The 17,114-nt window shown below is 41.8% G+C and overlaps 1 protein-coding gene across 1 annotated transcript in view; it reads right to left on the bottom strand.

Annotated features, from left to right (window-relative positions):
- Positions 1 to 1,737: 1,737 nt before the first annotated feature.
- TENM1 (teneurin transmembrane protein 1) overlaps positions 1,738 to 17,114 on the bottom strand; it is an 893,298-nt gene continuing 877,921 nt past the window's right edge. The window contains exons 30-34 of the mRNA XM_062183627.1: positions 16,214 to 16,510; positions 8,458 to 8,845; positions 6,206 to 7,426; positions 4,836 to 4,978; positions 1,738 to 3,071 (exon numbers count right to left, since the gene is read on the bottom strand). Of these exons, the coding sequence (XP_062039611.1) occupies positions 2,313 to 3,071; positions 4,836 to 4,978; positions 6,206 to 7,426; positions 8,458 to 8,845; positions 16,214 to 16,510 (2,808 nt within the window). The 3' untranslated portion in view covers positions 1,738 to 2,312. The remainder of the gene's footprint in view (positions 3,072 to 4,835; positions 4,979 to 6,205; positions 7,427 to 8,457; positions 8,846 to 16,213; positions 16,511 to 17,114) is intronic.

The following is a 17,114-nucleotide window of genomic DNA, read 5'->3' as shown; positions in this document are numbered from 1 at the left end:
GGTAATTACTATTAAGTAAACGCTTCAAATACATGTTTCTAATGGATATTTAAAGCAGTTTGACAATGATGTAACAGTGAATTGCAAAAGAGTATAACTGTTTAAAATATAAGCAAAATAGACTCCAATATTGATATCTTGATTTAGTGATAAAATACATTGACACACGTATGAATGTATTCTTTATATACAGTTCACAAATTATTTTTCCGTTTATTTAAAAGAACATCAGAGGTTCTAGAAACTTAAGGTCCATTTTCGAGGTTGATGTGGAGGTATTCAAATTTTCAACAAGTTTGTTAGTCATTTTAAAGTTCCATCTGGAATAAATACTGTGCCAAGCCTGATTCGGGAAAAACTCAATACTACAATTTTTGTCTGGATTAGCAATATCTTGAGCTAGTGCACTTGCAGTTACAAAGAGGAATGCATTCATGAGGATCTCTCTCTGTCTCTCTCAATATATGAATAAGAATGTTGTTATCCCAACCTAAAGGTTTTGAAAATGAAATGTTTGAATACCCTCTCCCCTAATATCTGTTGAGGTCCTTTGCTTTTCCTCAGTCTCCTCTGTGTGCTTTGAGTCACCTTAACAGGAGCCTAGATTCTGACTTTGCAGATTTTCAGGGACTGTCATCACAAAGCAAGGCCACTTAGGTAGTAGCTGGAAAGAATCCAAACTAACATTCCATCATAAATTCTCCTTCAGACACAGCAAATGTTCAGACTTGGTGCTGAAAGTGCAGAAGCTGGCTCAGGGGGATTCTCTCCAGGCCACATTGTGGTGTATTTTTGTCTGTGGTAACTTACAATTACACAGCACTCTACAAACTGTTTCTTTGTCACTAGGCACAAATCTCCCAGCTCACTAAGGGGCTTCCTTTCCTGTAGGATTCATAGAGATTGAGCAACTGCGCCTGATAGTAACACTAATCCTGACCTTTCTCCAAATTTGAAATGATCGCACAACAGATAACTTGTCCTGGACAAAATAGTCATTTTCCTAGGCAGGAGAGACGATGAAATAAAAACAAATGGGTAAAGACTGAACTAAAATAACTAGCTGTATGAATTCAGTTAGTAAAAATTAGTCTGCCTCTCCATACACAGTTGTAATGTCCTCGGTTGGAAAGGGTTCACTTAATAAATTTCCCGAATGTGGCTGGGAGATGGTCAAGACAAACTACAGGTTTGAAAGATAAATCTAAGTGGGCTGAAACAATGTGACAACTACTGTGAGATCTGGTTTGGTCTTTCACTTCACTCCTAGGTCTGGTTTCTTTTAAGGTTTTGGCTCTTACGAATGTCTGCAGTAGTAGTAAACCTATTTATCAGCATCCCAGGCACGACGGCCTTCTAAAGCCTCTTTTTGATTTTGTTTTGTGTTTTTTTTTTGTTTTTTTTTTTGTTTTGTGGTAACAGAATCATACTTGTTAGTAAATTACCTTTCACGTGCACAAAACCATTGGATTAGTGTACAAATACTGAATCACTAATGGGAAACTATGACCAAAACACACCTTATATAGAAATGAGAAATCCCTACCCAGGTTACTAAAAGCTATGTTTATATGATGCCCAAACAGCTGGACAGTTGGGTAAAAAGAACTCGGTCAAAACAGGTTGTGTGAGAGAGGTCACGTGGGCCAGCTGCTTTGGTATCACGTCCACACACGCGAACAGTGGCTCTTCAGGCTGCTTACCACACCTCCTGGGAAGCGTGGCAGACAGACCGCAGCCCGCACACGCCGAAACACAGCACAACAACATGGCATTTACTTGAACGAGCAAGGAGGAATCACCGGGGAGGAAGGGCAAACGGGGCCTGATTCTAGGAGATGGTGGCTGAGGACGTTTTACATTTCTTTTTAAATTTCCTATCACAGATCTGGAAAATGTGACAGGGCTGGCAGTCTTTGGTGCGATTGCACCGCCTCTGCAAGACCTGCCAACAGTTACGTGTGAAACCCGGTGTCACAATCCAGATAGAGAACCTTGGGTTCCTTCTGTGTCTCTGAACATACAAATGGCTCAGCGAATTTCAAGTGGTGCTTTCCGGAAACTCTGAGCTGTTGGAGTTCTACTTGTGTTATTTTGAATACTGCCACACAAGAACTAAAAATCTCATTTCGTAAAGAGTTTAAACAAACAATATTAAAATACCATCTTCCGTCACATTGAAAGGCAGTTGGATATGTTTTTCCTCCATATTTACATATACAGAGTTCTGATCTAGAAAACCAATACAATAAACCGTTTTATGTTTTAAAAACAGGCAGTCTTTGGTGACGCAAAGGCAGAGATTTTTTTTGTTACCTCCTGCCTATTTCGCTCTGTCTCATAAAGTGAATATTGTTGGCACTGTCAGAAAGTTCCAGATACTGCTCAACAGACAAAACAAAATACCCATCATAACCTTGTACCCTCCCGGTGCTCAGCAGCTGCTGCTTTTCCCCCTCTGTCCATGCCCGAATTCCCTCTTCCCCTTCTTGCAGGCGTCTTTGTTCCTTAGTCCAGGCCTGGGCCACGGCACGCTGTCTGGCGATCTCCAACACGTGATTCTTTTCTTCTTCCACAGTTGTCCCATACCGGATGTTGAAGCACAGGGCTCCGTGTTGGAGCTGAATATCTGCAAACCGTCTAGTCCTCCCATTCAACACAGAGGTCATCTGGGACACCGTGACATTGACACCGTTCTCCAGAATGCGCCTCCCCCCAGTGTTACCGATGAGCACCAGGTCTTCCTCCAGAGACCCAAGCTTGATGAAGTAGTGAGTGTCCCTCCCCTCTATGGTAAAATGTAGATTTTCCAGGTAATGAGCATTATTGAGAATGGCAGCGAGCCGCCTGCTATCTTCATTGGCTACTCCTATGATATCAGCTGTTACTATGCCATCCTTGATGGCAAACTTTATACCTTTTCCAAAAACCGAAGGGACAGCGGCAAACCGTGGTTGCTTTCCTCCTTCAAGGCACCGTCCGTCATTGTAGCGGGGAGTCATGGGAAGTTGGTCCAAGGAAATGAAATTCCTTAGCTGTTTCTGGAGCTCACACTGAATACCCAGGATAGTCTAGGAAACAAGAAAGGCCCAGTTCAAATATGGCACAGGGTTAGACACCTGTCAGACACCTGGGGATTGTGGGAAGGAAAGGTTTGTAAGGTTGCTTCCTTCTCTTTTGGTGAGTGATCTGAAAGCAAGCCAAATTTGGAATCTTCTCACCAGGCCTTTGGAAAAGAAAAGACTAACAGGTGCCTGATCACTTATCATTCTTATATCTTGATTGAAGCAAACATAAGGAAATGTATGCAGATGATATCATAGAATTTCAGAGCTAGAAAGTGCTTGAAATGGGTTCAGATCCCCCCAAACACTTAATTTTTGCCAAATCAACTGACATTGACTAGATGTTATTGCTGCATCTGGAGTAATATATCAGGTACAGTGAGGAAATAGAGCTACACCCTGTGCATGTCTTTAACTTTCAGCTGTTTGTCACCTTACAAATATCTACAGTAAAGAAGCAAGAAGTTCACTCACATCTTTAGTGTACTTTAGAAGAAACTTTTTTTTATTTTTGGCAGTTCTCAAACATATTTACATAGAAGTTCATAAGTATTTTCTTTCTAAGTATCCATTATGAAGTGTCAAGCAATTTTCAATGTTTTGTTTAATAAGGATTTTTTAAATTATAGAAAGTACTTGTGTATTTTCAAAAAAGGATAAGCCCATGGGATCTACTTAGAATTTCTTTTCCCTTATAAGTTTCAGACTCCACCCAAATTTTAGTTTTATTTTGTTAAAACCATTGTTTTTACAAATGTAGGTAGTCCTGTTTCTTTCCACTGAAAGAAAAAGGTTTTTCTGTTTTCTTTTGTACCTCATTATCCAGATGAAATCATTGTTAAATATTCACGATTTTGGCTTTCCTATTTGGTTCAAAGACTTCATCCCTGTAGTATTATGTTTGCTTCATCGCAATAATATATTTTATTAAGATAATTTTATTCTGGTCAACCCATGTTCTAAGGTACCACATCCTAAATTATTTACAGCTGGAAATCTGATTTTTTTTTGGGGGGGGAGTCCTTTCTTATTTTGTTGTTACATTTTAAAAATGTTAACAGACATATGAAAAGTATACATACTTTTGAGATACTATCAGTTACATATTGAGTTACATATCAGTTACATGCATACATTGTATAATGTCCAATCAAGGCAAATATGCTGATCTCCCAAACATTTAACATTTCTTTATAATGAAAACCTCCAAAAATCCTATCTTCTAGTGTTCTTAATAGAGGACTATATAATACATTAATGTTATCTATAGTTGCCCTACTGTGCAATAGAACCCAGAACTTCTTGCTCCCACCTAGCTATAACCTAGTACCTGTCAAACAATCCTCCCTCCCCAGCTTCTGGTAATCACTGCTGTATTTTTAACTTCTATGAGATCACCTATTTTCAAGATTGCACATATGAGTAAGATCCTGTGAAGACATTTCATTTTTTATGTTTCCTAGTGAGTACTCTTTCCTATGTAGAATCCACAATCACCCTTGGTAACCTGCTGCAGAACTTTAAAAGTTCAGTTTCTTTTTCCTCTTGTTTGTTAGTCATCACTTTATCAAAAGCCCCAATTTCCTGATCTTTTCCTCATGGGAGTTTTTCCTTACCTTGTCATAAGTCATGACCGTTTAGTGAATATTCAAATAGACTCAAGAATAAGTAAGCAAATGTATCTAAACAACATTTCATGGTATTACATGCTCTTGTGTTGTTTTTTTTTTTTTTTTTTCAGTTACACAGAGATGGTAAAACTTTGCTCACCTTTCCAGGATCCCACTCTTGAGTTTTTGTCTGAAGCTGTAGAAGCTCATATGTTAATTCCAAATTTTCTAATTCTGGTTTGGGAAATCCAGGAAGTACATTGTGTAACTGGAAACCAAATAGCTCCAACCAACTTCCAATGTCTGAGAGAGAAAATTTAAAAGAAAAAGAAAAAAAAACTTTTAAAGCTCATACTTCACAATCGTTGTTGAAAACATGAAAGATGCCTTCAATATGTTCAGGCAATGGGAAGTTAGGGATCAAACTCCCTCCTTTTATGACCTACTGTAAAATACATGATCGTTCCTCTACAGGGAACGATTTCTGCTTGTAAATAATCCTAGAGCTAGGCTCAGGTTACTGCCTTGAATTTTTTTTTTTTTTTGGTAGTGTTTTTTTTTTTTTTTTTTTTTTTTTGGACAGGCAGAGTGGACAGTGAGAGAGAGACAGAGAGAAAGGTCTTCCTTTTGCCGTTGGTTCACCCTCCAATGGCCGCCGCGGTAGCGCGCTGCGGCCGGCGCAGCGCGCTGTTCCGATGGCAGGAGCCAGGTGCTTATCCTGGTCTCCCATGGGGTGCAGAGCCCAAACACTTGGGCCATCCTCCACTGCACTCCCTGGCCACAGCAGAGAGCTGGCCTGGAAGAGGGGCAACCGGGACAGGATCGGTGCCCCGACCGGGACTAGAACCCGGTGTGCCGGCGCCGCAAGGCGGAGGATTAGCCTGTTGAGCCACGGCGCCGGCCGGTAGTGTTTTTTTTATTTATTTATTTGAAGGAAAGAGAGAGGTCTTCCATCTGCTGGTTCACTTCCCAAACCGTCAGGACAGCCAGGGTTGGGCCAGGCAGAAGCCAGGAGCTTCATCTGGGTCTCCCACATGGGTGCAGGGGCCCAAAGACTTGGGCCATCTTCCCTTGCTTAGCAGGGAGCTGGATTGTAAGTGGAGCAGTTGGGACTCGAACCAGTGCCCAGATGGGATGCTGGCATTGCAGGTGGCGGCTTAACCCGTTACACCACAACACCTGCCTTGAACTTTTAATGTGGTAGTGGTGCTAAAGTCACATTGATGGTGATATTATGTTTATGTGATGCAACATAATTCTGAATTTTCCTTTTATGATATTATTTATACAAGCTTTAAAGAGAGACACAGTGTAGAGGGGGAGAAAAAAATGTAGTGGGATGGAAAGCTTTACAGTTTACGTTAACTTGCATGGTTTGCTCAGTTTAGAAAACTAAGTGAATGCACAAGAACCTGTGGGCTAACTGGCAGGAAGAGGAAGCATATTTACAAAGACATTGAGATTCTGTGATAAAATCAACAGTACTGAGTTATTTCAAGTTTAGCTGAAAGCTTTACACTGTTTAAATACCTGTGGTATACTTGGCGACATCTTGAATTTTGCCAACTGGGTAGTTATTTTCAAAGGAGTAGAGGTTGAATGGCTTAGGAAGGAGGTTCAACTCTTTCCATATGTGATGATTGGGCGTTGTCCATCTACCAGCGACAACATCATAGTCTCTTTGTCCCAGGTGTACTAACTTAGTGAGAAAATCATAGAGTCCTCCATGAAAACCAATGATGACCTGAAAGTCAGGGTAAGTGTCATGATAGATATCACCATAAGGTGTGTATAATATCTCTTTTATCACCTGACCTCGACTGCTGAACACAGCTAGTGGGGTACCTGTATTATCACAGGCTACATAATACTCTTCACCACTGCTTAACTCCATGGCGATAAGATGACCTTGGAGATCATAATACAGAGATGTAATCTCTGAGCTCGTGTGGTTGTACAAATGAGTCACTCTTATGGGGTTGGCAAGGTCTGCATAAAAGAACTGGAGGTGCTGCCCTAGGCTGGACTTACTGGCAACACGTCGCCCAAGCCCGTCATAGTAATATTGTACAGTCCAGCCAGAAGCCTTATTGTAGGCTTTCTGCAGCAGACCATTAGAATTATATTCAAACACATCATTTCCCCTCTGCCTCAGAAAGCCATCTTCATCCATTTTGTACTGAATCTCTCCTAATCTGGTGATGCGGTCTCGGAGGTCATATCGGAGAGGAGTAAGACGAGCACTATTTCCATGGCTTAGGAGGTTGATATTTCCATTCAGATCATAACTATAACGCCACTGGGTTTTGTCATTTACAGAAACAGTTTGAAGTTGCCCATCAGCATCATATTCGTAGAAGTACCTTGTTATATTGGCATCTACTCCTACCCTTATGTCACATATTACCATACGGCCCATATTATCATATTGAATAGTCATCCAGTAGGCAATCGCCTTTAGGATTTCATATTGGACTTCAATGACTTGTCCATTGGCACTAAAGATCTTGGTGTGCTTCATCACTGTAGTAGTTATGACCTGATTTAAATCATAATTAATGACACTAAATTTTCCAAACTGCTCTGTTCTACCGGAGACATCAACATATCTGTACAGATCTATGGGCAAAGGGGTTTCATTGATCACAGCTTGCATGCTGGTGACACGGAAGTTGTTGTAGCTGTAGTCAAACCGTGCATTCACAAGACCTTCTTCACTGAATCTGAAAATCTGGCGTCCAATAAGAGGTCCTGTAGGAATCAAAATTAAAAATGAGAAAGGAACTAGGTGATCAAATGTGGGACAATCAAAAAGTCTAGTGTTATTTCAGTATTGATGCATTTACATTCAAAATGGAATAGTGGAGAATGACTTCTGATACCTAATTCCTGGACATATCTTATAGACTTACAAAGGTGATCCAAAAACTTCATGGAGAAAGGAAATGGAAAGGTATGTTTCTTTTAGTGTTACACATTTTTGAATTCCATGCACAAGAGGGGAGGTCTTCAAAAAGTTCATGGAAAATGGGTATCATGAAAAAACTTTGGGTTTGGAAATTTGGGCACCCAAATAAACTTATCTTTTCATTCCATTTTCTTAGAACTTTGTGAAGTGTCCTTATATATTCTCATAGTGGTAGTCACCAAATATGGAAAAAATTAAAAATATTATATCATTATAGGATAATCTAATTATAGAAACCACAGAAGTAATATTCCATCCAGTAGCCTGGGGTGATAAAACTGATATAATGAACATGCTTTCAAAGGTGCTTTCATTTCATTTAACCTTTGCTATAAAGTCAAAGGGTCAGGTTTTGACAAAGCCCAGTGCTAAAGTAACTGGATCTGGGCATTTTTATACACCCAACAGATGAGATATATTCGAAAGTTCTGACTTTTGAAGATAGTTTGTCATCATCTGAGGCTTATAGAGATTACCTAGGGCTTGAGCTCATTTCAGTGAAACTCATATCTTGCAGCTGCATCTTTAGGAAGCTTTGGTGGTGAGAAGGAACAGGCATACAGTTAGACCAGATCTGTAGATCTCAACTTTCTTGAAAGCCAAGAGAAAGAGAAATGCACTATATGTCTTTTAAAGAATAGACTTTCATGTAGACTACAAGTGTTTTAAATTTTCCATAGAAGATAATTTGATAGCTAAAGTGAAAAGTCGTTGGCTTGGAAGCATAAAGGTCAGTGCTTCTCAGACTGTAGTCAGTAAAAACATCATAAGAAAATACTAATGTTGTATACATCAGCACTTTTTCACAACAAACCTGTTTGCCTGTATCTGATTGTGCAGATGAATCCATCGTGCATCAGGTGTATTGTCTTAATCACTCCAGAAGACTCTTCATATGTTAATGTGACCTGAGTGGTATCATAGAGAATCTCCGACAGCCTTGCTTGCTTGGTGTACTTGTGCAAAACTCTGCGCCCGGTCCCCAGATGCAGGGTCTGCAGGAGTCGGCCATCTCGACTATAGTCTTGGATAAAGGAAGTGCTACTGTCTGGTGGGGTGTAGATGTTCCTGTAGTAGCCCACTGAAAGCATGGTTTGTAAGCTGTGGCGCACCATGCTAGGCATGGTGACTGAGAGAAGACAATCCGATTGGTCATACTCAAAGATGTAACGCCGCTGGCTATGTAAGAGAAGCATCACAGACTGAAATGAGACAAAAGCAAAATAACATAGAATGTGTCATTAAAGTTGAGAACATTAAAGAAAACACACCTTCATCCATCCATCACTTAGTAAGGGGTAATGGAATTGAAAGCAAGTAGTCAAACCAACGTGGTGTGAAGTGTGCTATCACAGGGCTGGTACTGAGTGCTTCTGGGAGACAGCAAGAGCAGATAACCCAGACTTAAGAGGCCAGGGAAACCTTCCTGGAGAAAGTGACATCTGAACTGAGACCTAAAGGATGACTAGGGGTTGGGCACATAGGGTGGGAGAAGAGAGACAGTACTCCGAGTAGAGGATACAATATTATGAGGGTCTGGATATGAAAGAGAACATAGCTTTGTCAGAGAATGACAGGAACTGGCAGACAATGGGGTGGGAGTGGTCAGTGGCAGGAGATGAGAACAGCTGGGCCGGGCTGGGTTCAGATCATGTGGAGTGTTCTAAGTCATGCTAAGGAATTCAAACTTAAGTGTGTTGACAACAGAGAGCCATTGACGGGTTTAAGCCAGTTGAGGGAAGGGGTACCGTGGAGCTGGGAGAAACTGTCAAGTTGGTATTTTAGAAAGGTCCTTGCTGCTTCGATGTGAAGGTGGATTGCAGAGAGGTAAACCAAGGGCAGGGCACTTCATGTATTAACTCAGCCACAAAAGTGCCTTAACAAAGCCAAAAAGTTATTGACTTCACATAGTGGTGTTTTTCTGTGAAGCTACAAAGTATTATTATTTTGCAAGTCATGCTTTATTAATGTTTGAATTTACATTTTCATGGAAGGGAAGCATGATGTTATGAGTGAATAATTCTCTGGTTATGCAACCCCTTTTCCTGCAACTGATTTACTATTTCAGAAACAGCTATATGTTGAAGAATGATGCCTAGTATGTAATAGGTGTTTCATAAGCATTGGTTGATCTTATTTTAATTTTATGTAAAAGCACTGTCTTACAGAGAACACTGATTCACTAACATTTAACTCTCATGTTTAAATTTTTTTTTCATTTTATTTATTTGAAAAGCATAAAGACACAGAGAGAAATAGAGAAAAGTTGCCAGTGCTGGTTCACTCACCAAATGCCTGCTGGGTCAAGCTGAAGCCAGGAGCCCAGAATTCAATCCAGGTCTCCTAAGAACTTGGGGCCAGTACTGTGGCGTAGCAGGTAAAGCTGCCACCTGCAGTGCCAGTATCTTGTATGGGTGCCTGTTCCAGTCCTGGCTGCTCCACTTCCCATTCAGCTCTCTGCTGTGGCCTGGGAAAGCAGTAGAAGATGGCCCAAGCGCTTGGGCGCCTGAACCCGTGTGAGAGACCTGGAAGAAGCTCGTGACTCCTGGCTTCGGATAGGCACAGCTCTGGCTGTTGCAGCCAATTGGGGAGTGAACCAGCGGATGGAAGACCTCTCTCTCTGCTTCTCCTCCTCTCTGTGTAACTTTGACTTTCAAGTAAAATAAATAAATCTTTAAAAAAAGAGAGAGAGATCCAAGAACTTAAACCATCACCTGTTGCCTTTCAGGGTGCACACCAGAAGGAAGCTGGAATTGGTAGTGGAGCTGGGAGTTGAACCCAGCCTTCTGGTATGGGATGCACGCACCAAAAGCAGCACCTTAGCCACTAGGCCAAATGCTTGCCCCTAACTCTCATCTTTTAGAGAGTCTAAAGGAGCTTTAATGCTCTCCTCTTGAGAATTACCTTATCAAGCAAAAGGATTTAACTGAGCTTTATATTCTAAACATTATGTTATGAAAATGGGGATTTTTTTCATTTTCTAAATATAAATAACTTACATATTTATGAATGTGAATTGCATAAACATGTAATATGCAGTTACATCTTCTAAATATGAAATTATATTCTGATACTGAATGTGCTTTTGGAAACTGCATATCTTCCCTACCCTTCTGAGATTACTGAGTTTGAACTGCGTGTCAAAGTCAGTGGTTACTTGCTTGTTCATTCTTTCTTTCTTTCTCTCCTACCAACACTATGGCTGAGGATCCAGAGGTGGGTGCTGAATTCCTGTCAACTCCTCACCTGTGGCCACTTCCAGCTTGCCACTGTTGTGACCTCTGAAAACCTTCCTGAAATACAGGGGCCTTGGAAATCCTGCGTGAGCCTGGGGAACATGAAGTGAGAACGCTTTCCCTTGACCAAAGAGGAACTCAATAGAACCAGCAGGGAATTTTCCTATCAAATTGGCAGTAAGGTAGAAGGGGACAGCAGGGTAGAAGATGCCTTTTCATTATCTCTATGCTGAAAGTCAGACTTCTTAGCTCCTTTCCACTCTACTGTCAATTCTCCACCAATAAGTGACATCTGTCATGTGGGCCAAGAACAATCACCATATGGTCTCCATGCATTATCTAGTATCAGCCTGCCTGGGCCATGCCTTTTCCAGTCACTATGCCAGCCTTGCCAAACATTTACAGCACATCATTATTGTATTCTCTCCCTCCAGCCTGCAATAAACCACTGCTTGAATCTGCTCCTAGGTGGGGCTGATGCTCAGCTGTCTTGATCTGTTTTAAAGCTTCTTGCCAATAGCAAAGATGTGAATGATGTGAACAGAAGTTTCATGAATGTAAATATTGTGTTGCTAGAATACAATTTAGCCATCATGAGGCTGCTTTTCACTTTGGGTGGGTATTATTATCAGTTGGTTCAAAAACAATAAAACAGGGGCCAGCTTCGTGGCGCAGTAGGTTAATCCTTTGCCTGTGGCTCTGGCATCCCATATGAGCGCTGGTTCTAGTCCCAGCTGCCCCTCTTCCAATCCAGCTCTTGGCTATGGCCTGGGAAAGCAGTGGAGGATGGCCCAAGTGCTTGGGCTCCTGCAACTGCATGGGAGACTGGGAAGAAGCATCTGGCTCCTGGCTTCAGATCAGCGCAGCTCCGGCCATTGCAGCCATCTGGGGGGTGAACCAACTGAAAGAAGACCTTTCTCTCTGTCTCTCCCCTCTCACTGTCTGTAACTCTACCTCTCAAATAAATAAATCTTTTAAAAAAACAATAAAACAATGCTTATGAGTGTGTCTAATGTCCACAGTGCTGCTACAGGATAAAAGTCCATTTACTATTAGTCCAAATAACAGAGTTACAGGACTTTTATCATTCTGATTGACTGTGTTTCAAAGGAAAAATAGTCATGATATATACCCAATTTGAAGAAGCGAAGAGAGTAATTTGACTAGTTAAAGCATTTGAATGACCACGAGATGGCAGTATGTAGCCACCTGGAAGCGCAAGCCTAAAATTGCATTCTGTCCCTCTAAGTAGCATTTGAAAACTTCAGCCCCAAAGAGGCAATTTTGTTCAAATGCATTAAGACTAAAGCATCTTATTAAATGATTATAAAATACATTTAAATTAATTTTCAAAATTAAGTTGACAAGAATGATTTTAGGGCACTGAAAGACTTAGATTTCCTGTAATACAAAATTGTAGCCCCACAAGTCTTCAAAAAATAACCCAGAGAAGTCTCATAAATTAAGACAGAATTAATGACCACGTAGAGGAAAGTTAGGAAACAATAATTGATTTTTTTAACAGTGAAGAAATCGTTTAAGCAACCACAGCTATAACCAAAATAATTGTGGTTTTTTTCTTCCCCCTAACGGATAAAAACCATTGTGCATGAAAATGATATAACTTTCACTTACTCTAGAGAAAGTCAAATTAGTTTCACAAAACTTCTGCATGTTAAGATGAAAAAAATCTGCTGTCTTAAAACCTTTATTTCTGAAGGACAGAGAGAAACAGAGAGCTTCCATCCTCTGGTTCACTTTCCAAATGCCTCCAATAGCCAGGGTTAGGCCAGGCTAAAGCTAGGAATCCAAAACTCAATGCAAGCAGGGACCCAAGCGGTTGAGGCATCACCTGTAGGCTGCGGAGTACTAGGAAGCTGGAATTGGAAGCACAGCCCAGACTGGAGCCCAGGCACTATGATGTGGGATGCAGGCATCCTATGTGGCATCTTAACTGCTGTGCCAAATGCCTGTCACTGCTACTACCTTAATGTATGACAGTATAGGAAGGGCAAGAAGATCGACAGAAGTAATACCAGATTATTCTGGGGATATAAAGAGAGATGCATTTTAAAGTTTGCTAATTCCTACTTTATAGTACAGGAACCATCACCTTTGTCCCTGCTCTGTCACAGTGAAAGGGTGTGTTGTCAAAGGAGACTCAAAACCTAATCAAGTCACTTGAAACAGTTACACCCATAAATCACATTTTGGCAACTTCAATCTTCTCTTTTTTTTTTTCCCCCTGGAATCACCATTTCCAAGATGTTTAAATTTCCTTTCTTGCCTCTTCTCTCCTCCTCTCCTTGTTGCCTGCCAGCCTTTGTCCTTTCCTGTTTTGGCCTACCTTCGAGTGGCAATAAGTGCTAGCTGGCATTTAAAATCTCTAATTGGGTATTCTATATCATTTCATCTAATCATACTTATTCAGTGAATTAGTTATCACTGGTAATAATGTTAATAAAATCAATTTCACGATAAATGATTTTGAAAGTAAAGAACCATTCCATAATGTATTTTGTAGGTTTGGAGTTTTGCATAATAGAATTGCTTAAATCAAGACTACCCCTTTTTTTATTAGACGAGTAGAGTTACAGAGAGAGACAGAGAAAGGTCTTCCTTCCGTTGGTTCACCCGCCAAATGGCCACCACAGCTGGTGCTGCGTCGTTCCGAAGCCAGGAGCCAGGTGCTTCCTCCTGGTCTCCCATGCAGGTGCAGGGGCCCAAGCACTTGGGCCATCCTCCACTGCCTTCCCGGGCCATAGCAGAGAGCTGGACTGGAAGAGGAGCGACCGAGACTAGAACCCGGTGCCCATATGGGATGCCGGTGCTGCAGGCGGAGGATTAGCCATGTGAGCCACGGCGCCGGCCCCAAGACTATCCTTTTAATTACAGAACAAATTAGACATGAGGACAGGGACAAAAGTCAACTAAAAGTCATAAACAATTTCACTTGTCTCACTAGTCAATAAGCTAGTCTTTGGAAGTCACTGGGGTTTTTCATGATACTTTATTTTGGGTCTGTAAGATCTCATTTTCTGCCCACTGTAGATGTTGACAGTCTCACAGAGGGTTTTTTTTTTTTTAATTATTGCCAACCAAGTTTCTATAGGAAAGAGAATTCCCGTCAAGTTTGCTGCACAGGATTATCTGTTCAAGCAGATCTCATGAGCTAATCAGCTAATCCAGAAAAGAGAAATGATACAGTATCCTCACTGGTGTCAGAGAAGAGGCTAAATAATTGCATTTGGGGTTGAAATTTAAGTTTTTGGGCTCTTGTTGCTATACAGGTGGCCTAAAAGAAATCTTAGCGGCCTAGAGCTCATTTTCTATAGACAGCTCATTGGGTCATATTCTGGTGCTAATGAGGTTGGAGTTATGTGCTCAAACCCATACATACTCCTAAGAAGTGGTGGCTACTTCCCTAGTCACACGGAGGACCTGTGGAAGGCTCAGGACAAACCCATCCTCGTTGCTGGAAAACAAACTCGGCCGATGTTCTATTAATGATCAGGGGGCATGCTTTTCTCATATGAAGGTTTTCAAAAATGTGCCTTAAAAAACACTTTCTGGAGCCGGCACTGTGGTAAAAGCACTGCCTGCAGCACCAATATTCCATATGGGTGCCTGTTTGAGTCTGGGCTGCTCTACTTCTGATCCAGCTCCCTGTTAATGCACCTGGGGAAGCAGCAGAGGGTGGTTCAAGTGCTTAGGCCCCTGCACCCATGGTGGAGTCTCAGAAGAGGCTCCTGGCTTCAGCCTGGCCCAGCTCTGGCCGTTGCAGCCATTTGGGGAGTGAACCAGCAGATGGAAGATCTCTCTCTCTCCCCCCTCCCCACACCCCATAACTCTGCCTTTCAAATAAATATTTTTTTAAAGAAACACTTTGCCTGTGCATAAACATTAAGCAATATTTGGATTCAGTTAGTGTCATGACAAGTTTGGCACTTTGTCGACATTAGTCATAGGATTTTGCCAATCATTCTAGTTACTGAAATCTCAAAGAGGAAAAACCCAATGTATTAGAGGCAGATTGTCCCAGTAAAGAGGATATATTTTTTAACGAGTAGAAAAGCTCCGCATGATTTGGCACAAATAGTGAAATTTCGCTAAGTGAGCTGTGAGTTCTATGACTTTTCCAAGAACGTCTCTGGGTTACCTTACACTGATTACCCGTGAATCCTCAAGGGAAAGCATGTTTCCGTTTTCACAGAAATTAATTCAAGACTGCTGAATTCAGTTAAATGTATAGATTTGGGAAACAGAGGCATTATCTGAGGCAATCGCATTGAGATGGCAGATGGAGATCAATTACTCAGATTGTCCTCTGGTACTGGTCAGGTCAGAAACCATGTTGCTGTGTAGGGGCTGATGTTTGACAAACGGGTCCAGCTGTGGAACGAAAGTCCTCTCTTGCTTGCTCTTATGAGAAGGCGGAGGCCCAAAGCTCCCATTAGAGATTCGAATGCACACAAAAGACTATTCCCAATGAGATCCCACTGCCACCATTCCCTCAGGCTGATTATTTTTGAAAAATAGTTCTTAAATGTATATGACTCCAATTTCACTGACTATCCGAACAATTAGAATTCCTTATCCTCGGGGTAAGAGGCCCTTCCCCAGAGCTGACATACAATAACACACAGCTTTAGAATTTCCCAGCTATTTTCCCTCAGTCTGCGTTTTCATAATAATAAAGATACCTTTTCAAGAGCATGAACAGATAAGCACAAATGAGGAGAAAGCTAAGCCATTATCTCGACTTCAGTTTGAAAGAGTACTTGGCAGAGTGTGGGATTAGGGAAAGTTTCCAACTGAATGAAAAACAGCTTATTCTCAGAGGCTCCACTTTTTTGGGGGGTGGGGGGGTAGGGAAGGCTGTAACTTCTACAGAACATCCAGACCAGACTTTCTAATTTGGCCATGTTCAATATTCTCGTCAATATTCTCACTCAGAAACTTGTAACTAGTCACCCTCCTCCCCATTACTTACTTTTTTTTTTTTTTGACAGAGTGGACAGTGAGAGAGAGAGAGAAAGCTCTTCCTTTTCCGTTGGTTCACCCCCCAATGACCGCTACGGCTGGCGTGCTGTGGCTGGCGCACCACACTGATCCAAAGCCAGGAGCTAGGTGCTTCTCCTGGTCTCCCATGCAGGTGCAGGGCCCAAGCACTTGGGCCATCCTCCACTGTACTCCCTGGCCACAGCAGAGAGCTAGACTGGAAGAGCAGCAACCAGGACAGAATCCGGCACCCCGACTGGGACTAGAACCCAGTGTGCCGGCGCCGCAGGCAGAGGATTAGCCTATTGAGCCACGGAGCTGGCCAGTACTTACCTTTTCCAAGTAGGTGTAGCTCCAGATTTTCCCATCAGCCCAAGTTCTTGAGATGATTTTTCCACTCTGATCATATTCCATTTTTTCATTCCATGTCCCTCTTTGAATAAATGTCACCAATCCCGAGGGTGAATACGTGATATTCACTTCATTATATCTGCTTACTGGAGACCATAGAACAGGTCGCCCAGTCTGGTCATAAAGAATGCGAAGGGTGAATTTTCGATGGTCGTCATAGATCTTTCCTGTGCGGGTGATATGATCAAAATCTATGGAGAGCAGGTTTCTGTTATGGGCCTACAAAAGAGAGAGAGAAAATACATTTTCAGCTCTGCCTGGTTTCCCCTCATCTAGTGCAGCCTCAGTTCTGAGGATGCTCCTGATTCTCCCAGCGACGGGGTCTCTCTCACCTCGGAGTCCTGTGGTTTCATGTTCCTCGGGTGTCACTTGCTCTTTATTCACCCATCAGAGTGGGCATTCCTGGAAGGTCATGGCTATGTCTTCATTCCTGCGAGAATACCTGTCATAGTCTATCTAGACCTTCAATGTATATTATAGGTTGTTGACTGTCTTTTGCTCAGCTCAAGCCTCAAGCATGGCCACAGTTTTTCTTGGTTCTGTGACTTGACTTTATGTGAGTCAGATGCCTATGAGGGAGTGGGGCTTGCTTCTCCTTTTTTTTTTTTTACCAGTCAAGTAGCTAGAACATAGGATGGTTTGGCTTAGTTCTAGTTCTAGACTTCTGCATACCAGCATTCCATCTAGGTACCTTGAAACCTTGTAGCTGACACAGTGAGCCTGATCCAGGGAACCTTGAACAGGATTCCATGAAAGAACTCACAGGTACCTGGATTTGATTAAATTCTTCTTGGTCCACACAAGATAGCCAAATAATTTTAAA

This window comes from Lepus europaeus, chromosome X (assembly GCF_033115175.1).
Source record: "Lepus europaeus isolate LE1 chromosome X, mLepTim1.pri, whole genome shotgun sequence".
Taxonomy (NCBI): Eukaryota; Metazoa; Chordata; class Mammalia; order Lagomorpha; family Leporidae; genus Lepus; species Lepus europaeus.
This window is presented reverse-complemented; position numbering and strand designations above follow the sequence as displayed.